The following is a 22094-nucleotide window of genomic DNA, read 5'->3' as shown; positions in this document are numbered from 1 at the left end:
TCACTGTGTCAATCAATAACACGAGGCCCAAAGTTATTTCCCACTGTGCTCGAGGGTTATTGCAGGAGGGAACAGTGTCAAGCGTCAATGCTCCATAATTGATAGGTCACAGGTTTGACCTCTGTAAGCCCTAAAATATGTCCATTACCAGTTGTGTGCCGGCTGGTTCATTACATCTCGTGTTAACAAGGGATGTTTTTAACCTTGTAAATGAGGTAACGTACATGTTTAAGTTATTGCAGGAGCAAGCAAAGGCAGACAATCTGCAGCAATCTGCAAATAAATTAACAAATGGATTGGGATCATTGATTTATTAGGAATTTAGTTTTTTTATATTCTAGTTAGAAACATAATCTTAAAGTTTGAATATTTACAGGTTTCATGTTTTGAATGTGTAATTTTTCCACAATTTTCTCATGAACACTTTATTGATAAAATCGATACAATCAGCAGTTGTAGCCCTCTTTCATTTCAACCGTCTGTGCAGCACAAACAAACAAACTATCACAACACCATTACAAAACAATAATGACCAATAAATATTTAACATGGCTCGTATTGGCTAATGCTCAACAGTAAAATGAGTACCTCAAAGACTGAATTAAAGTTAACAAACAGTAAATTCACGATCTGCTGCTGTTTGATCAGCTCTGGTCAAAGGATGCACAGCCTTTTTGTACACTGTGGCCAATGACTAATAATGAGCTGCTGGACAGGCAGGTGATTGGTTAGGTGGTGCTCTGGAGTGCACATTGAAGATAGGTGAGCAATAGCAGACCTGGAATGAGAGATAAGGGTTTAGAAAAAATATATATTGGGATTGCTCACATATGCACTGTCCACATGAAAAGAAAACAGTTCAACTGCAGCCTGTTCTTCAGACCCTGTCTGACCCCCATGTTTGTGGACCAGCAGAAATCAGTCCTACCACCAAGTGTGATTAGACTTCACAGACACTAGAAGTACATAAAACATGTCTGCCATTTTTTAAAATATTAATTAATCTTTATTTTGGCAAACTATATTAATATTCAGTTTGTAAATACAGTATTTAATAATCTACTGCAACTCAAATGTTGTAATCTGTTAAGCAAAAACTGAGAAAAATCAAATGAGGAAAATTGTGTGGGACCCAATCACAGAAAAGCAATAATATGACATGAAATGCAAGAAACATGAGAGGGCTCTGGGAAATCACATTACCTAGAATATACCGTTATGTGGCCAGCTAGTAGGTTTATTTACAAAGCATCTTTCAAAAGCAGACATCACAAAGTTCAGCCTGGAGTGAGGTGTAGCCGACGTTCCTTGATCAGAGGACTGCAGACTCTGGTGCTGTAGGGCTGCAGTAGTTCAAAGCAGGAAGGTGCCAGACTATGAAAAGTTTAAAAGTAGTTGTGCAAGCACAAACATATTCTTCTGAATTTGATGGGAAGTCAGTGTCAATAAAAAAAAAGCTTGGAAACAGCACGTCAGGCCGATTTTAGGTGACTGAGGGAGCTCTGTGTAATAGTCAAGACAATATGGAGGCAGGAAAAATGATCGTCATCACAGCTGATAGAAAAAGGACTCAGGACTCGCAGCCTGGTGTATAGACTCCTCAATTACAGAGGATTGGTCCAACAAAAGAGGAAGCACAACCAAGACTGTCACCTTGACAAGAAAGTCAACAGGGGCAGAAAAGAGAACTTCTTGTTTTGTGTGTGTGTGTGTATTGTTGTGGCTGACTGTAATATTTTATTTAACATTTATATTTTAATAGGTTTTTGTCTCCTTCCTTTTGTCCCCTCCGGACAGGACACGGTTAAAGAAAAAAAAGGATGAGCAGTAGCACTGGGTGATTGACTTCAGTAAACTTTTAAAGGAAATGGTTTAGCAGTAGGACAGAGGTGCTGGAGGTGTTTGGTTTCCAATAGCTACTAGAAACAGGGAGAGAGAAAGGTGCAATAGAAAATAAAAGAGCAAAGGAGACAAAGATGAGGTGGTGTCAGGCTGCCGTGTTGGTCTCTGAAAGCACGTTAAATCTAAATCATTCGTACACACGTGAATGGATTAGTGCACTTTATTTAGTTTTCTTTACTTTGTCTAGTTTTAGCTTTACCCTTTTACATTCTTCTTCTTGCACCTCCAGCCTCTTTGCTGCCCTGTTCTCCTTTCCCCTCTCTGCTGGGAGAACACATTTTCCTCTTGGTTTGACGCGTTCGATTTCAGCCCAGATATAGGATGAGTCATTTTGATGTCTCTGTGCATGCCTCCGTCTTTCTTCCTTTTATTTCTTCGTAAATATTTATGCAATTATGTAATTGCTTCTTTTCTTTAATCAATCCGAATCCTAAATCACACTTCACTGTGACACTCAGCCACGGTCGGCACTGAGGAAAAAGGAGATACAGTATCCACATGAGGTAAATTAAAATGACAGGGTTGAAGCTGTTAAGATAGTGCTGCTAATATGATTTACTAAAGTAGAGCATGAGGCAGAAAGGAAGAAGAAAGGCAAATTAAAAAAAGGAGTAATTGTTTCCTTGCTTATACAAGCTTTTTTTTTTAAAGTCTTTAAAAGTCTCACATTTCTAAACTCTGAAAGAAGTTTTAGAGATATAACTAACATGGATTAGAGACAGTAAATCAAGTAAATGAATTGGCTTTGTTTGTAGTTTTAGGTTGTTCTATTAACTGTTTTTTATATATTTATTTTACCATTGCTACCTAGAAAATGCTAATATGATTTTTCATAGCATTACCACACATGACCACTGGGAAAAACTCCTGAGGAGCTGAGTGGCAGAATCATACACAGCACATTAATACAGCCATGAACGCCCCACTGACAACTAATTCTGCTTCGTGCTTCCGAATGCCGGCCCTAAAGATTACCTGCAAGCTTCCATATTTTTGAGCCCAAGCCAGCCGACTTCCTGTTGGCTCATTTCACACAGGAATGAGATAGAATGAAATAACTTTAAATGTTTTTGCTATGAATGATCAAATTCTGACAGCACTGTGCGTAGCATAGAAGTAGACGTTGTTGGAATATATGAACTTTTGCTATGATGAGCTGTTCTAATTTATTGAAATCTAACCAGTGGAAATCCATATGGGTACCTCTTTTTGTCCCCTTTGAAGGAACAAACTGTTTGTGTGTTTTGGGTTTGCTCATTTCCTCTAAGATGCTGAGCCTTTTAAGTACACACATTATAGCCCTAATCAGACGCGGTTGCCAGGTTGTGTTTGATGAGCGTTGCCAGGATCATCAAAAGGCTGAGAGTCCTGCTTATGTCCAAATGATGTGCCCTCTAAGTCACAGTTCAAAACTAACAACAAACAACCCAAAACAAGGGGAGAGGATGACTGGATTGCAGGTTCAGATCTGCACCAGTGAAGCTTGTGATGTTTGTATGATGAGTGTTGGCCTCAGTCGTTCTTTTCTCTCAAACACTCACATTTGTGCGATTGACTGGATTCGACAGAAGAGCAGAAAACAGACTAAAGGCAGAGGTACGATAATGTCGGCTTCACATGGGAACACATTCACAGGAAGATGGAGACTTTAGTGAACTGAAGAGTAAGTAATCCTTTTCGAATGGCCACTTATGAAGCTTTTGCCATATTGTTATCCATGGTAAAAATGCAAGACCGCTCTCTCTCTCCAGGCAGCCAAAGAAACTCTGAACCTGTTTACAAGGAATCAGCAGGGTTCATCTATAAAGGTGTCTTTCCAAGCTAGAAGACAGATCTATCAGGAACACACAACAATGACAGAAACAAACATAACTATCTAGCAAAGTGTAAATCGAGGTTAGGAAACTTAAGTTACAGGCAGACTGAATCCATCCAAAATGGATGTTGTTAATAGTGCTTCACTTCAATTTGGTGCTTTGTGTGTTCTGCATTTCAAAGTCCAGAAACAAGAAAATAAATGTTCTCTGCATTCATATCCAGGACCATAATACATTGGCATGTAATCTCTGAGCTAACATCACAAGTTACATGTGATGTGAAGATTTCAGCTTGGTTGGTCACACCTGGAGATACCTTAGGATACTTTGAGACAGTATACTGTGTAACACTACCCGTCAAGGCTGGCAAGGGAGGAACTGTTGAGCCTAGGATCCATCATTTTGTCTTTCCCTCTTTTACACAAACACACACACACTGCCAGACAGTTTTAATGAAAATGAAAGGTGATTAGATAAAAATATGTAAGGATCCAAAAGGATTGGAAACAACGTAGACTGGAAATTATTTTCTCAAGCTGTAGAAAATGAGCATCTTCACTGACAGATTTGTCAACAATGTTTTGGATGATGATTAAGTTCTTTTCCACTCGAAGCGATCACACACAAAGGAGATTTTTCAAAAAGCAGCACACTTCTGCAGCAGAACATGATGAAAATCCTAGTTTCTGAATGTTTGTGCTGAGTTATGAGCGAGTCAATGAGTTAATCCATAGTATGGACTGATGCATCGAGCATCTTTTTGAACACCGTGCCGGGAGGAGTAGAGGCAAGTGAGTCAGTAGTCAATCTCCAGCTGATAGTTGACTGGCAACTCTAGACTGAAGGCCTGGGGAAATCAATGTGTACTCCTGCACTAGCACTGAGATTACAATTTCCAAGTTAGATTTTTAGTCTCCGAGCTACTAATTGACCATTAATTATACTTACATAGTGCCGTTGTTGAGTGAAAAACATCGTTAATTACAGGTCAGTAGCCTTATTTTAATCTTCTAACTTCAATTTCGTGAATAAATCATCATGGTCGGATGAGTAAATTTAATGTTCACTAATGCCACAATCATATACCAGTGTAACATGCTCAGCATTATGTTGCTATCAAATCACCAACAACAAGAACTGCATGAATCAGCACCCAATTCTGCAGCAAAAACTCAGTGTGGGATGCACATAATCAAATATGCATATCCAACAAACTAGACAATGCTAATGCTATAAAATAAATCACTTTTGCATTTTCTAGGTAGCACAGGCTACAATGTTAAATAGGACAACGTGTGTTCGGCACTGCTTTGATTAAACACAGTAATTGTACACATGATTTGCAGTATTCAAGCAGAAACATGGTACTATGAGAATAATGCAATTTTATTTGGGCGTGTGAGGCACAACGGTGCGTGTTCCCATTATATGTCCCTCATCAGTGAAACCAGAGTGAGCTTTGAGGGGCACAGGCTGCTGAACTACGCCGTCCAGGGATCACAACGAGCAATCAGACCAGAATGCACTGCAGTTACGATCAATTTAAGAGCAAGTGAGAGTGTGAGTGACTGGGTGAGTGGGTGAGGGAGACAGGGAGTGGGGGTTGAGGGTGTGTGGTGGCCTGGTGATCCCATAATGGAAAGGTCACAGATTTGATCCCAGAGGAAGGCAAGACAAGACTTCCATTAGAGACGGGACTAGTGTACTGTTTGAACTTGTCACTCTGCTTTGAGCTGTTACCACTTCTCTTCAATTTACTTCCAGTTAGAAATACAAGTGAAAACATGACAATTACAATTACCATATTTTTTTTTTACAGCTATTCTGTTCCACCCTGTATTTCCTGTTGATGATGATGATATTTCAAGATTGTGCCCATATAGCATTTGTGTGAGATCAAAACTCAGGTCTTGGACATGATAAATTAAGTAATCACTTAGCGAGTGTGTGTATATACATATGTAACACTTACTTAAACTGTATTCATTGGCGTGAAATACTGTTTTTATTTATTATTTTATTAATTTTTAAATTATTTTATTTGGCCATCCCTTCACCAGTAACTATTCTGTTTATATACTATATTATAGATCAGCATAAATGATCTACTATATTTTCAGTAGTGATTCCTCTGGAAAAGTCAAAATACAGATTTTTAAAATTAAAAAGGAAGTATAAAAGGGAATGACTCAACTTTCACTTTATTATATAACAGTGGAGGCCATGTTTTCATTTTACGTTTATAAGCTGCTCTAATTGTACAGTACAACACAGTCAGTGTCACATTAAAGTGTGACTTAAAGCTGAGCCATTAGTAACAGATGTCTAAAACATAAGCAAGCCCACACACAAACACACTAAAACGCAAGTGCACGCTCATCGTCGTAAGATCAAAATGTGTTAACTATGAGTTTTATCGGCTACGATCCCCAGCAAGCTCTACCTGCGGCACTGAGTACACATGCACACATGCACACGTAGCAGTAGCCAGTTTATTCAGGTAAATGACAATTAAGCTCTTCAGCATGTGTTTATGATTATCATACAGCAGTAATTTTAATAGAAATTAATATTATATGGCATAAATTAAACATCTAATTTGTAGAGATTCAACTAATACCCTGTATTTATGAGGAGATGGTAGCTATCTTCACATCTTATTGCCTACAATAAGATCAATGTTTTGACAAGAAAACCAAAACTAGAAATCTCGGTTCACACCTTATATAAAGCGCAGAAAGCTTTAAGACGCAAAAGATACATCGTTTATCCACTTCTGACCAGCAGTTCACAAAACATATGTTTGTGTGTTGACACAATCAGTAAAGTGCTACATAACACACATATAACAGTGGCGTTAAGCTGACATTTCCCTGATTTTATATATCGCTTATTAACAGCAAAACCGTGCTCATTTACCGTGATTGTACATGAATGTAAGTTTATGCTTGCACACGCACGAACGCACTTGAACCTGCACACATACACAACAAAGGCAAAACTCACACCCATTAAAAGTCAGCAGTAGCTAAACATAATTCACATGATCCTCAAAAAACATAAATAGCGACAATTCAAGTATATAGGGTGACTCATTCAACAGGCTGCTCGGGTAACTAATGGTGAGCATGCATTTGTATGACACAGGTAGTAGCAGATATTCACAGTACAGAGTGAGGCACTGCCTTAAAAGTTCCTCCGTTCATTAAAAGCATCGCTGTGTATTAGGTCCTTTTAATGGTGAGTCATTGAGCTGTTCACTGTGGCAAGGACATCAGGAGCTCATCTGTAGTTGACTGGTACCCAGTGCTTCTTCCTGATGTCACTTCCTGAGAGACAGACACAGAGAGAGACTTGGCATCATTCAATTGTATAGCATCAAATCTCAACAGAAGTCACCTGAAGGCACTTCACAGTGTTTAAGGTTTTAACACCTTACAGAGTGGAACTGAGTAGAAAATCCAACACTCATCATATGTGGATTTGTCAAATGCATATTTTTATGAATGTTAATTAGGATTCATCTCACTCAGTGTGTGCAATCCTGCCCAAAGTGGCCTCCTCCTCCTCTTCCTCCTACTACTACTCCATGTTTTATTAACACATTACATACTAAAAATGCATTATAACTCTCTGGTAACAAAGCAAATAGTTGTACTGCCAGCAATTGTCAATCAGATTTAAATGAAATAAGCTGCTATGAAAGTGCACATGTACCCAAAATTGAGCCTTCAGGTCCACCATATTTGACTTGCAGCTTCTCTTACTCATAAGGTGTTGATTTATTGTGTTTACCTGTTTTGATGTGGTCCATATGTATCCAGCATTACTGTGCTGGCCTGTTCCAGTTTCCACTGACAGCTCTGCAGAAGCTCTTCGCACTCAGCTCTGGACCGCAGCCCCAATCGAAACAACTGCTCCACCTACAGTACACACGGTAAGGGCAGTATTGAAAAGTACTGACTGCTGTGTTTTACTGTTGTATGATCTTGTTCATGTACTATCAATGTACTATCCACATTGTAACACTTATTATTCCAGTTCACCGTGTATTTTAAACTGCCCCCTGTTTGATTTTTTTGCATGTATATTATTCTATGGTCACATCTGACTGGGTTCTGTGTGTGTACTATGTGTGTTTACATAACTGTCTTTGTCATTTTTCTGGTAAAGAATCATACGAGTAGAAACACAGAATTTTTCTAATTTGTGTGTTTGTGCGAGCCTGCTTGTGTCATTGTTTTTATCATGCTTCAGGTATTAAATAAGGTGTGAAATAACAGATTTCCAAGAAGATTTTATGCATTAACTTGAGAAAATACAAATTATGTTATTAGAATGTGGTTACAATCACTGGGGAAAATGCACTTCTTGTAGCACACCTTTTTTTCAACATCTAACACAACAGATGGCAGTTTAGCTTTTAAGGCTAACTCTTGTCCCAGAGACAAATTAAGTACTTTAAAAATAAATAAATAAATATATATATATGGAGAGAAAGGTGTACCTTCAAATGTTTTATGGCCTGAGGGATACTCCAGTTGTGGGTCTCCAATGCAGCACGACACTCCTCCAGTGTGACACCGTGCACTGACCCTTGGACCTGTCAGTTACATACACTTATTGTTAATCTTTTATTCATTAAAAAAATATCCCGTAGCTTTAGGAATTGTTTAGATTCTCAATAAAACAAAAATAAATGCTAGCATATTCTAAGTAACTTATGTGTACATAAAAACATCATGACAAAATCAGCTAATGTTCACAGAGGTTTTTCACAGGACCTGAAAGCACTTTAAGCTAATTTAAGTTAATGCAGTTACAAACACACTGTGATGAAATAAATCGGAAAGTTAATGATCCTAAATTAATGTTAAAACAATCATTCCTCCAGACAGACAGATAGACAGCAACAAATAAAGTTAAACATCACATTTGCATTTATGCAACTATTTGTATTCATTATGTGTTCTCAACAAAAAAATAAATCAATTTCTTCTTTCTCATTCACGTACCTGTGTGATGCTGTGCTCCTGTTGCATGCTGGAAGCTGCAGTTCGTCCATTGTTGTTGTTGTAGGAGGAGTTTGGTTTCGCTCCTCCAGGCTGCTGCTGCATCATGGGTTTGACTGCTGCCATGTTGGCTGCTCCATATCTGATTGAATATAAAGACATGACAATTTATTATTTTTATTTTAACACTCAAAAATCCATTTCTAAACTAAATTTGTGTTTTGTTTTATCCTTCTGTGACCCCAGAAAAATCATTTGTGCATTTCAGTAATTTTAGGTAACATTTTTTTAAAAATATTGTTTAATTTAAAGTATATCCTCTGTAGTGAACATTGGAAGTTTCATGAGAACACAAAAAATAACAAAATAAAATAATACAGCAATACGAAAAGAAGAAGAATTCTGCATTAAATATGGTTAGCTTAGCTTTTAGCTTTATTTCATCAAATCATTAAATAGCATTCATTAACCTCATGTCTACATCTTACTGAGGTCTTAGGGCTGTACTTGAGCTGACTTATTTCCATCACTCAGGTAGTGATCACACACCTCCATACAAATTACATACTGTAGAAGACATCTACCTTTGTCCTGTATCCATCACCAAAGCATGAGTGGAAGCAAAAGTAGAAATACAACCAATAACCAGTAAAACTTAGTCAAGTGCAACAAATATAGTTAAGGAGCTGCACTTGGTCATCACACTTTTAAAATGACAGGATAAAGTGCTTCACAGTTCTCACTTTCACCCATGCACACACTTTTGCATTGATGCCGACAGAGAGACGCATGTCCTCCGCAGAGGACAAAGTGAATTACAGGGTCTCAGGAGGATTTATTAGGTGGCAAGGTTACTGTATGTGGACTGTTTGTTCGAATGCTGTTCTCAAGGTCAAGAGTTAACTTTAATTTAGTAAAGTTTTAACATGGAGGATTAAAACTACCTAAATATTTAAAATTGATGTATTCGTTGTTTCCAATTATTCCAATTCTATTAATTTGTTTTTTGGGTTTGAGGTTTATTTGATTATTTGCTATGTGACTCACAGGAACATTTGAAACTACTGGAAAAAAAAAACAAGTATTTATCTTCTCACAAGGACTGAAGGAAGACTATATACAAAAAAAAGTGACGTCACAGTCCCACTGTCACAAAAGAAACGAATCAATGGCACTAGATTAAACCTGTGTAAACAAAACATTGTTTTTTTTGCCTGACTAATGAGTTCTTGACTAAACATCAGTCAAACAGCACTTTCTCACTTTGTATTGAGTGATGCTTTCTCTTCAAGCATCTTTTGTGTTGTTTTTAAATGATGGATGATTCTGAAGACCTTGAAACAAGATAAAATAAACTAGACTTAAAAGGAAAACTTTGAAATTGAAATTTTAATTATCATTATTATGACCATTCTGAATAATGCTGCATGCTCCCCCTACATTATCGCCACCTCTGTTGAACATCTACCCAACAGAATAGTAATTGCAGGTAGATTCAGGGCAACTTGCTTACTTATGAAGCTGGCTGTTTAATTGTCCATCCAGCAGACTAAGCTGGTTAATTTCTTATTTTTTTTCTAATTTGTTATAATACCAAACATTGATTATATTATATTTCATGTTCATAATTTTATCTTTGCTATATCTGTTCTATATGTCTGTACTGAATAGAATAGTATAGGGATAACTGCTCACTTCAGAGAAATCCTAATGAAATAAGTTTGCCATTTTAAGAACCTGATTTTTTTTCGCTTGATTGCCAAGTTGTAGACAAGGAGATTGATACCACTATGTTTAATATGATGTCACATATAAGCTAACTAGCAGTGGTAATAGCCTGCACAAACACTGAAAATTAGGCTTAAACGGCCTGGCTCTGTCCAAAGTACCCAAATCTCCTTTAAATACCCTTAACTAAGTACCATTATACCTACAAATATAAAAAATATGTGGGGTTGATGCGGGCATGCCTCACTGTGTTTTGGTTAGGTTCATTAACTTTCTGGATTGCCAGTGGTATCATGAACTATTGAAAATGTTGAACTATTAGGTTAATTAGGAGGTATGCAAGTTAATTCATTAGTTCTTTAGTTAGTAAGCTATTTTTAGAAGTCTTTAATATGTTGTTTTATCAGAAACACACCTTTCCAGGAAAGCTGGTCTCTCTGGCAGCGGGGCAGGAGCAGAGCTCTGAGAGCTGTCCATCAGTGAGGAGAGGCCACGCCCCTCACGAAAGGTGAGAGGATCCAGTAAGGAGGTGGATGAGTAGGAGGACCCGGGAGCTGCAAGACGTGAAGGATGGGATGTAGCTTGAGTTGAGGAAGATAAGGAGGAAGGGGAGTTGGAGGACAGGAGGGGACCCAGGAGTCCCGATGCCCTGCGTGGGGAGACAGAAAGGGGTGGAGGAGGCAGCGCCACGGGTGAGGAGGAAAGCGGTGGCACCAGCGGGAGGGGAGAGGAAGAGCGGGACCCCGGCTGTGAAAAGGCATGGTCTCTGGGCGGAATCTGCGGAGGTGTGTCCTCCTCGTTGCCCAGAGAGATGGAGCTGGAGCGGGACTGCTGGTGGCTGGCGCGGGTGGAGAGGTTGTGCTTGGAGGGACGTAGCGGGGGGACTGGGCTGCGAGGAGGCAGCACAGGACGGTCCTCTAAATAGGAGGCGAAGGAGGTCGAGGTGGAAGACGGGGAGGGAGGAGGCAGGTAGATCTGTCGGTGGGGGCCCAAAGGAGCCAGAGGCATTGGGAGGGGGGAGGAGGGAAGAGAGCGGCCAGTTGCCATGGGAACCTGCAGCTTCACCATCACCTACATTCACAGAGAGAGACTGAGATAAGCTCAAAATGATATACTAAATAAAAAGAAAACAGAACCTGCTCACTGGTCTATAAACTACATTTCCACCTCTCTTTGTAGTTCTTGGAAGAGATCAGCTGATTGCGACTCGTTCCTGCCCGCCATGCCAGCCCCAGATGCAGCCGCCGTCTCCTCAGTGAATCCCTTGTTGATGGAGCGTACCTCCTGGTCCTCTGATTGGTCGTCGAGATCCGTGGTCACCTCATCGTAAGCTGGCTGAGGGAGAGGCCAGTCCAGGATGGAGGGAGTGTCCTGAGGAGAAGAAGGACAAACATCGAAAGGACGCTTACATAAAAACAGAATTATGGAATGACCTGCGCAGCATCAGAGGAACCTTTGTGAAGGTTGTAGATGAGTTTTCGAGTGACATAATGAGTCAGATGTTTTCATTACAATATACCTTAAGCGTGTCCTCATCTGGCTGCTGTGACTCGGTGAGCGGCGAGGGCGTGGTCGAGCTGAAGCTGTCATCGGTGAAATCGATGAGCGACACCTCACTTTTGGCCGAGCGCACGCCAGAGCCCTCCCATGGGCGGAGCTTCAGACCCAAGGACACTCCCAGCTTCTTCAGCCCTGACGAAGTGCTGGTGTCGTCTTCGTCGTCGTAGTCGTCCATTACGGAGTCGTAGAACGGCTCTAGACACACATGTAAACACCGGAGTCATGAAATAGTAAGTGAGTGTATTCAAAGATCAGCTCGGACGTTACAGACAGCGCAGTGAGAGGAGAGAAGCTTACTTTTTAACAGAACAGCTGGCTGAGGTGGACGAGGCGGGGGCTGCTCTGATAAAGAAAGTTTATAAGCATGAGTTTTCTCAATCCTAAACATTTTAAGCTAATTAAATAAAATTAAAAAAACACATAAAAACATACAAAAAAAATCATTATGAGTAAAGCAAGTGCTTGGATAAATTTACTCTTGGCACGGTTGGGGAGTTTGGTTGGTCTGGCAATGCCCGAGTCCATTCCAAGGACATCAGGGGGGTCCATGGGGTTCCCCAGATATAGACTGAAAGAAAAGCAGATTTAATGGGTTAATATAATATAGTGATTTAATTAAACATGTATTTAGCTTTTTGTGGTTTATTTATTTAAAGAACATACTAAGAAGTTAGGTCAAGTGACAACTGAACCTTTATTCATTTACTAATATTTATTTGCCACAGTCAGTGAATATTATTTGTGACTTCTGCACACTCTGGGGCACCGAGTTCTTGCAGTAGATATACTAAAGGTAGCTCTGTAAGCAAAGTGTATGTGTCTTCAAGAACCTCAGGTGGTGCTCTGCTGCACTCCAGTGGAGAGTGACAGTACAACCAGTGCTTCAGGATTTAGTGATATAAGAGGTCCTGTTGGTCTAAGAGCTGTAACAGCAAAGGTAAAACTGGATTCTGAATCAGAGGTACAAGTAGGTCACAATATAATTAACTAACTAATCAAACCTACATTTACAGAACCACAGAACTCCACTAATACAGTGGAAAGTGTCTTATTTTGTGGGATTGTGCAGATGTCTTTCTACAAAAAAAGCACAATATAATAACTCCCCTAAAGTCAAACCTAACCTTTACCTGTCTATGCGGTCTGCATACCCCCAGCTCCTGTGAGGGTCTGTGTCTCCGTGTCCAGTGTGGATGAACGAGTGCTTAAGCGGTCGGCTGATGTCATGGGCGGACAGGCCGGCGACTGACGTGACCACGTGACGAGGAAACTGACCGATTCGCAGCGTCCGCCTGTTCTGACCTCGCCACCAGTAGTGTTCTGCCCTGAAAACACACAAACAGACGTATACGTGTATGCACAATTGTGCCAAAGTCTGTATTCACATATTCTACTAGTAGATGTAAAGTTAATAATTAGACTTTCATATGACTCTCTCTTTCACATGAATACCGTTTCATTTGAGGACACATACACAAGACTAAACAGATGTGTGTGTCTGTCCCATCTCCAGAAGGCAAAATATTTTTAGAATGAGTCAGTAATCAAAAAACAGCATTACAGTAATTTGCCACAATGCAAGGAATCCAGTGTCAACAGTGTGTTGTCCTGTAGGAATGATCTTCATTCTGCACTGTTACAATGCTGTTTTTTCCCATTCTTTGAAGTTAACACACTCACCTTCCCTCTATGATGGTGATAACATCGTTCATGTTAATCTGGAGCTTGTCTTCTTCCTCAAAGTCCTGCAAGGCTCTCATATCGGTGGGCATGGTCTGCAGAACACATACACACGCTAATGAGTTAACTGCCGCAAGAGCTGAATGAATCATTATCAGTAGGATCAAATATTCTACATCATTTCATACAACTTTGATTTATTTATTTCCACTTGCTTCATTTTACTGTATTTTATTTGCTTGGTGCAAGACTTTGTTGACTTTCCAAGCTCCTACTTTCTCTTTCTACATTTACATTTAGTTATTTGGCAACTTATAAGTGAGGTACAAAGCAAGTAAAATATCTAAGTCTACATTAAGTATCTTATGCTGTTATTGTTAGAGTCATGAACGTGTGTTGTGTGTTTGAAAGAGTGTGTTCACCTCCAGCAGGAAATCTCTGAGGGCGACGAAGGTGGGTCTGTCTTCAGGTTTTGGGCTCCAGCACTGCAGCATGACGTTGTAGATATCCTGAGGACAGTCATCGGGTTTGCACAGCCGCTCAGCCTCCACGTCCACCTTGTGGAGGATCTGCAAAAGCACAGATATGAATAAATAACACAGCACTAAACAATTATTAAACAGCACAAGACGTGGCGATTTTTTTTCGTCTGTGGGTGCACTCGCCTGGCTCCCATTAAGGCCCAGCCATGGCTCCAGCCCGTGGGTGAACATCTCCCACAGCGTGACTCCGAACATCCAAGTATCAGATGCGTGAGAGAAAGTACGAGATTTCAGAGACTCTGGAGCACACCTGGGGAGTCACAAGGACAAAGACATGCAGACAAAAAAGGACGGTGAGACAGAAACTGAGAGAAGCCTAGGAGCAAATGAGAGTCATCGAAACAGCACGTCATTTGCTCTCTCCTCACCACGGGAAAGGGATTTTGTGGCCCTCCTCCATGATGTACTGATCAGTGTGTGTTGGCAGCGCCCTCATCAGCCCAAAGTCTCCGATCTTCACCGTTTCATTGGTTGACAGCAAAACGTTACGAGCGGCAAGGTCTCTGTGCAGGAAGCGCTTCTGCTCCAGGTAAGCCATGCCACAAGCCACCTACACAAGCACGCATACAGAGATACAGTTAACCACACACATGAGGTAAACTCCAACATAATCTAATCATCTGAGAATGAAAACACTGCAGCGTTGCCCCCCCCCACATCCACAGACGTGGTGAAATAACTGAAAATGTGATGAAATTAAAGTAAAGAGGACCTTGTCGTCACTTTGAGTCCCTCTTTGATTGTTTTCTTTAGCGTTAACTGACCTGAACAGCGTAATTACAAAGGGAGGAGATGAGGATGTGGCCCTGCCGCTTTCGGAGGCGATCCAGCAGCGAGCCCAGTGGGGCGAGCTCGGCCACCTGCACACAAACACACACCAAGCAGTATTTGTATGACCTGTGAGGTTCTGTAGTAAAGTACCTCTGTGTATGTTGGTGCCTTCATTTGTTCAACAGTGTGTGTGTGTGTGTGTGTGTGTGTGTGTGTGTGCTCTACCATCTTCATTGGCTGGGTGAGGACGATGCCGTGCAGGCGAATGAGGTTCTGGTGGCTCAGCGAATGCATAGCGTTCACCTCTCTGATGAAATCATCCAGACCGTCTGAGTCCAGCACGCCGGCCTTCAGACACTTAACTGCCACCGACAACTAGAAACAGAGAGGGAGGGGCGATGTGGACAGCCTTGCATATGTTTTGCACACTCGTCACAACGTTACACGCACATGTTAATCCACAAACTACACAATACTCTACTGCCTCTCTTCATCTCACCACTCTGCCGTTGGGTCCGGTCCACTCGCCTCTCCGCACCACACCGAACGTGCCGTCTCCCAACCGTTCAAACAACTGCAGCTCCGACTCCCTGATCAGGCAGGTGAGGGAAGGTCCCGGCTCGCTACTGGTTGGCGCCTGGCTGGATGATGCTCCCTGGGAGAGAGGCTGCGGGGATTCGGAGTCAGGTCGCTTCACTGGAAACACCTGCAAAGCCAACAAAGAGAAATGGCAGATGACTGGGTTTCCTTCTTTTTCATGGGTAGAACCAATTTATTCATTGATCTGTAAAACACATTGATAACACTTGTTTCCAACATGTTGGGTGCTAAAATGTTACAGTGTAAAAGATAACAGACACAAAACGTGTGACATAAAACAACATGTACATGAATGCAAAATAAACAGTAGAATACACAATAATCCGCCTAAATACCACAAATGGAAGCATTAAGTAAAAAAAAATGTTGGTTCTCTTCTATTAAAGAAAGAAAGACAGAAGAATCCACGTAGATCACTGACATAACTTGTAACTGACAAAAGTAATAATAAAAAATTAACTGATGAAATAAAAATAAAAGCACAAGGTCAGCTCTGGTTGAAGAACTGTCTGTGTAATGTTTGTGTGTGTGTGTGTGTGTGTGTGTGTGTGTGTGTTTGCAGGACATTGTGGTACTGCACCTTGCTCATCCAGGACTTGCGTTTGTAAAGGGCTCTTCTCCTCTTGACTGCCTCCCACAGCCTCCTTTGACCTGAATCAATGCAAATCACCAAAACTAAAAACAGATCTTGTAAAAAGCACAATGAAGTAGAATCAACTTGAATTAGCCTTGGTGGATTTATTTACTTTCCAATCCCCAACAGTGAGAACTGCACAGATTAAATCCAGGCTGCAGCAACATGTCTTTACAGTGGCAGCAGTAAAACAGAAACAGATGGCATGACGTACCTGGGCGACCCATGCCGATCTTCTCCAGGTCTTCGTTTTTGACGTAGTCAAAGTGGGAGATTCGTGTGACGTTGAGGTCATCACGTATCCGCAGGAAGTACTGTTGCAGCTGTACATCTGTCAGCAACTCCAGCAGCCACTCTGTCCCCTCCTCACACTGCATCTGCACACAGCACATCATTTCATGTTCACAAAATGTCAATAACCTGTAAAATATTTGCCACAGTACGACAAGACATTGAGAGTTAAATCTCAGAGGATGCAACATCATTAACAGGAAAGAAATGGACTTGGTCTTTATTGCTTTTTTTAATTTCAAGGGATATTTCTTATTTTTGCTTCGACCTTTAGGATCTTTAAACAGTCTTTGGTCTAAATGATTTAACATACAGTATTTAAATAATGAAGAGTGGTCACAAGAGGGACAAAAGGCCAACCTTCAATCCTCACAGTGACCGATGAGGCCCCACCCAACGCACCTGTAGTCAGCTGTTTTGGGACGTGGTACTCACCACTGCATACCAGGAACATCCAAACCCCGAGGAACAGACTGTTCACTTGCTGCCTAACACAGTGTTTCCCACCGCTAGGCAGGTGTCATGGTAACGAGATAATCAATGTCTTTTGTATCTATCTGTAATAATGTTTCTGACACTGCAGAACTTAAATTGACATTCGAGAATTGGAGATAAAGAGAAAATTTGACACGAGTTAAAAATATTTTTCTAATCAATTCAGGGGCGTTTTAATGTCATCATTACATTAGGTGCACTCCTCAGTTGCAGCCCTAGAATAAAATAAACGATGAAACAAACACACATGCATCCTCACAAACGTTCATCCTACCTACATGAATGAACCCCCAGACATCGCTGACACACACACACACACATAGAGATGAATAAAGACTGCATATCCACCCACAAACTCATACTTTACCATTTGTCCCCCGGCACTCTCTCTGATCTTCCTGTCTCTCTCTTCATCGTCTTCATCTCCCCCCTCTTCCTCTCCTCTGGTGTAGGGGAGTCGCTGGTACATATAGCTCTCCCCCATTCTGTAACAGCTCCAGTCGTCCTTCACACGTCTCCCTCTCTCTCTCTCTGTGTGTTTTTTTTTTTTTCACTTTGCTTTATCTGTCTAGCTGCTATTCAGAGGAGGCGTTAGCTTTACCGCCCTGCTCCCCTGCCTCTCAGTCTAGTTTGCTAATCTGCTCTCAGCTCCATGACCTTCTATGCTCAATCGATAGACGCACGCACACACACACACACGCAGACGCACCGGGAGGCATTTGACGCCATGCTCTCCAGTTGTATCACCTAAAGCTATCTATAAATCCTCTCCGTCTTCCCTCCCACTGGTTCTTTCTCTCCTTGCTGACTCACAACTTCCTGCAGCGTCGGACACCTCCATACTTCCCCTTCTCTCTCCATCTTTCCCTCTTCTCTTACTTCCTCTCCTCTCTAGCTCTCTTTCTCCATCTCCCCGTGGCTCGGCAGCAGAGCGCACTGTCTGATGTTAAATAATTCAGAAGCTCTAACGAGAGGATGAGAGGCAGGGAGAGGGAGAGCTTGCAGGAAGGAGGGGAGAAAATGTAGATACAAATAGGCGGACAGATGGACTGGTGAATGCATAGACGGTCCAGCCAAAGAGAAAGGATACGGATAGGTTTCCCAGCATGCATTTGATCGGTGTAGACAGTAGTAAAATGTGACATTGATCCACACAGAATAACATTTGTGAAGGATGGAATAATCGCGATTCATTTGAAAATGTAAACAAACCTTCTTTGAAGCTGATTTCCGGAACATTTTTGAAGAAATTGTTAAACAATGTCATTTATGAAACTAGTCTACGTGGTTTTAACATAATAAACTGTTTGGGTTTTGAGCTGTTGGTCAGACAAACCTATATTAACATTTGAGCAGTGGAGTTTTATTTTGGAGAAATCAAGAGTTCATCATGTTTTAGATGTTTTATGCGCTCAATCATTGAGAGATAAGATGATAAAAAGAAATTGTATATATAATCGTAAGGATTGTATTCACATTTACTGAATGGACTGCCAGGAAACAGGTGAAAGATCAATACACCATGATTAGGCAAAAAAAAAAAAAAAACTGGGAACAACATTTACACCATCGTGTGAAGAGATTTTTAATACATAAAAATGTCAACAGAGTTTGGTTGGTGGCTTATCAAACATTCTTTAGACTGATGGGAGGGAAAATTTTGACCTCAACATTTCTCAATATCTGGCCCTTGTTTGTCTACGGATGTGGCCGTCCTTAGCCACTAGATTTCTACATTTCACTGTTTCTTGCAGTCTCCCAAATCCCATACTTAACATCAAGAGGCCCCTTTACTAGCAGACACACAACAAAACTGGGAGATTTTACAGCATCAAAATGCTGTGATCTCAAGCTTTTGATGGATTTGAGAACGGTGCTCGCTTTCTTAAACGTTAAAGTTTAAGGCAGAACAGTTAAATAAAACATTTAATAACAGAGATAGCGTAGATCAATAAATGCAGACATAGGTTCAGGTGCTGAGCTGCAGCCAGTAACAACATTTGACGACTAACTGGTGCAGGAACCACAGCTGTGATGGCAGTGTGTGTGCATTTGTGTTCATTTCATGTATGCATGTGTATCTGCGGCCTAAATGAGCAGAAAATCAGACTTTCCTCTCACTGCGCGCATGTGTTTTATTGAGGGTGATGCTCTAAAAATAGCAAAGCTAAATTTAGATTACATTCAGTGGCATTAAAAGTGATGTGGTGTGAATGAGGCTGATTTACTTTGCTCCCATCGCAACATTAAAAAAAAACAGAGACTTAAAATTTCCCTCTATGATGAGGATGAGAACGTATTTTCTCTATCTCCATGTAGGATTTCATGCCCATGGACTAATTACAGGCACCAAGAAATGCCAGTTTTAGAAGCAGCTTGCCTCTAATTTGGTGCATTTGCCGTTCAGTCAGCTTGTAGAGTCACAGCGGTTTGGAGACGACATGAAATATAACAGGAATTTATTGAGATATCTTTGATGGTGTTTTAGCTTTTGGAGCTATTGTGTTCAGTCGGGCCACATAATGACACTGTAGCTGTTCTTTATTAAAACTGTAATATGTTAAGGAATAGTGGAAAAATACCACTTGCAATTTTGAAAGGCCTCAGGAATTTGGCTTTTTTGCCATACAAATTATTTGCATTTGTCAGTATATTTTCCACTGAACACTATAACACTCATGAAATGAAAGTATACACTGTAGTACAGCTAGTATTGAAGTTATTTTATATTTCAGTGCGACTCACGATCAAAATTTCGCAGCCCACCTTCTATCTTTTTTAGACACTTGTTCATAGATTATTATTTTTATGAAAATGCTGTTTGTCAAACCACAGATCAGTCTGTTAGAGATCCCTACGGGTTTACATTGAGAGCAACGTTTAACCCTTTACTCATATTTAATACACCTTGTACAATTAACCACACAAAACATCTTTTCACTGAGAGTTATTTTGTAATCTGTCTTTATCAATTATCAAAACAATAGTTTTGATAATTGGCTATATGAAACACTTACACTGTGAGGAGTCAATTACAACTAACTGCTTTTGGCTGATGCTTAAGAAACTGAGGTCTTTATGGTATCAGTGTTTTATGATAATCACCCATACCACAATACCGCAGCTATTCTGTTGATATTGTTTCTCAGAATACTAATAATGCTAACATGTGCTAAACATCTTTGAACTGACAGTATATGACAGTGAAGGAATCTGTTGTTTACAGAATATGGGGAAGCAGAGAATGTACTGTGCTGTATATATGTATGAGTTATCTCTGCAATAGTCATATTGTTAGACTGGTCTCACCCTGCACAGGTCTTCCAATCTCGTATTGAAGCTGCAGTCTGTAGTGACTGGGGTCACTGGAGGTCACCTGCAGAAGCCCATGAATGTAGAGACCCCACGTCTGCAAACAGGGAGAAAGAAAACATTAAGATTTATTTTGAAACCTAACCTAACAACGCAAAGTTGATCTTCAACAGGCAAACCTGGCAACCCAGTAACAACAGGCATATTATCCCCAACATCAGCTTCTATCATTTATTTTATTTCTATATGTTTCCATACTGGCCCCATGGGAAACTTTTCATGACAAGTTCAAGCTATGTTTGTCAAATTACAGGTTAATACTGTTCAAAATAAAATAATAATGTCTCAATCATCTTCTATCTGTGACAATCATGTTTTTTATTTAACGATATACTGTAACCACTGCATCTGGCTGAGTAAAGATACATTTGGTCTCCATTTTAACTATTTATTTTTTATTATTTAAACTCCATCCACTGAGATCACATGCTGTATTTTTAATTGGAATTTATTCTGGGTTTTGAGCAGCAATTTCGAGGAAATTACCTTGTGAAGTTGGAAAAGGACAAAGGCTGACTGTGTCTTCATCAGTGACAAAAATCAACTTGATTTTGTACAATAACATGTGAATGTAAACATATTGAATTCAAAGTAGTGTTACTTGTACTACCATAATAATACAGTGCAGTACTTTAAGCGTCACAGGTGAATAATAAAGCACAGTAGGCTACTGCAAACCATGAGGAATACTAATATAAAAAACACACAGATGGTGAATGAAGGGAAGATTTCTAATGAATAGACCAGAATAGATTTTAATTGATTAAGCTGCTGCTTCACACGCAGCCACTTAACAGCTGATTAGCCTCCTTCAGTCATGTTCCAGTAGGTGGACACCTGTCAGCCTGACACAATGGAAACATCAGTTTACCTCCTCAACACAGGACGCAAACATCGTGCTGTTTACACTTTGATTATTAATCTAATGTTTTTGTTTGGGTGCAACATGTCGTAACAGCGGCTCCGGGAATAATAAAACCTAACCCTGGCATACCGACCTATGAAGACGGGCTCTGCAGGGAGAGCAGTCCCCTCGTCCGCGGGCTGCTCGCTACGTCCGCCGCTCTCAGCCGCCGCAGCCCGGTGGGAGCCGCGCTGATTATCGGGGGAATCGCTTAAATTCACCGGATCCGTTATGTATCTCTCCCCACTGTCTCTCTCTCTCTCTCCTCCGTTAAGTCCGGGACGGTCCACAGTACGGCTGCCGAGATTTATGAACGTCACCGTGCGTAAGATCAACACGCACGAAGGCACCGGTGCTGATGGTGTTGCTACGGAACTACCAAAATAAAGGCACTTCCTGTTTTGGGGTCAGGGCTTCAAAATAAAAGAGTATTATTCTACAGTACAAATGCATTATTAAAACTGCAAATTGCGGACACATTATCAATTTATCAGCCAAATATTTCCCAGTTTAGCAAATAAAAATGCACCTTATAATTTTTTTTTTTATTATTTGTCGGTATTGGCTTAATTTCTCTGCACACATCTATTGTTTTTATATGGTGAATGGCAAAGCCAACTGCAAATACAGCTTTTAATCTGAAAAGCAGACCTTGTTTAACCCCATGAACTTGTAGTTGAAATATTGGGCTGGTGATAACATTTAACACTAGCAAAGAAAGATAGCAAAGAGGATGTGAATTCAAAAAAATAGAAGGACTCTGTAGGTAAAAATGTCAAAAGAAAG

At 40.5% G+C, this 22094-nt stretch overlaps 1 protein-coding gene across 2 annotated transcripts; it reads right to left on the bottom strand.

Annotated features, from left to right (window-relative positions):
• Nucleotides 1-5913: 5913 nt before the first annotated feature.
• On the bottom strand, nt 5914-21540 carry tnk2a (tyrosine kinase, non-receptor, 2a). 2 transcript variants are annotated; one of them, XM_026361001.1, is made up of 21 exons: nt 21403-21540; nt 20342-20441; nt 16461-16623; nt 16193-16263; nt 15512-15718; nt 15238-15387; nt 15006-15101; nt 14610-14791; nt 14365-14491; nt 14122-14268; nt 13700-13794; nt 13150-13344; nt 12496-12587; nt 12317-12361; nt 11979-12214; nt 11627-11830; nt 10875-11530; nt 8735-8873; nt 8227-8322; nt 7515-7642; nt 5914-7048 (listed from the first exon to the last, which is right to left on the bottom strand). In XM_026361001.1, the coding sequence occupies exons 3-21, from the start codon at nt 16621-16623 to the stop codon at nt 7042-7044; spliced, it is 3036 nt and encodes a 1011-aa protein (XP_026216786.1). In that variant the 5' UTR covers nt 20342-20441; nt 21403-21540; the 3' UTR covers nt 5914-7041. The 2 variants fall into 2 exon arrangements, with proteins under 2 accessions (XP_026216786.1, XP_026216785.1); XM_026361000.1 differs by lacking the exons at nt 20342-20441; nt 21403-21540 and having other exon boundaries at nt 16461-18744.
• Between the last annotated feature and the right edge of the window lie 554 nt (nt 21541-22094).

The sequence above is a fragment of the Anabas testudineus genome, chromosome 2 (assembly GCF_900324465.2).
Source record: "Anabas testudineus chromosome 2, fAnaTes1.2, whole genome shotgun sequence".
NCBI lineage: Eukaryota > Metazoa > Chordata > Actinopteri > Anabantiformes > Anabantidae > Anabas > Anabas testudineus.
This window is presented reverse-complemented; position numbering and strand designations above follow the sequence as displayed.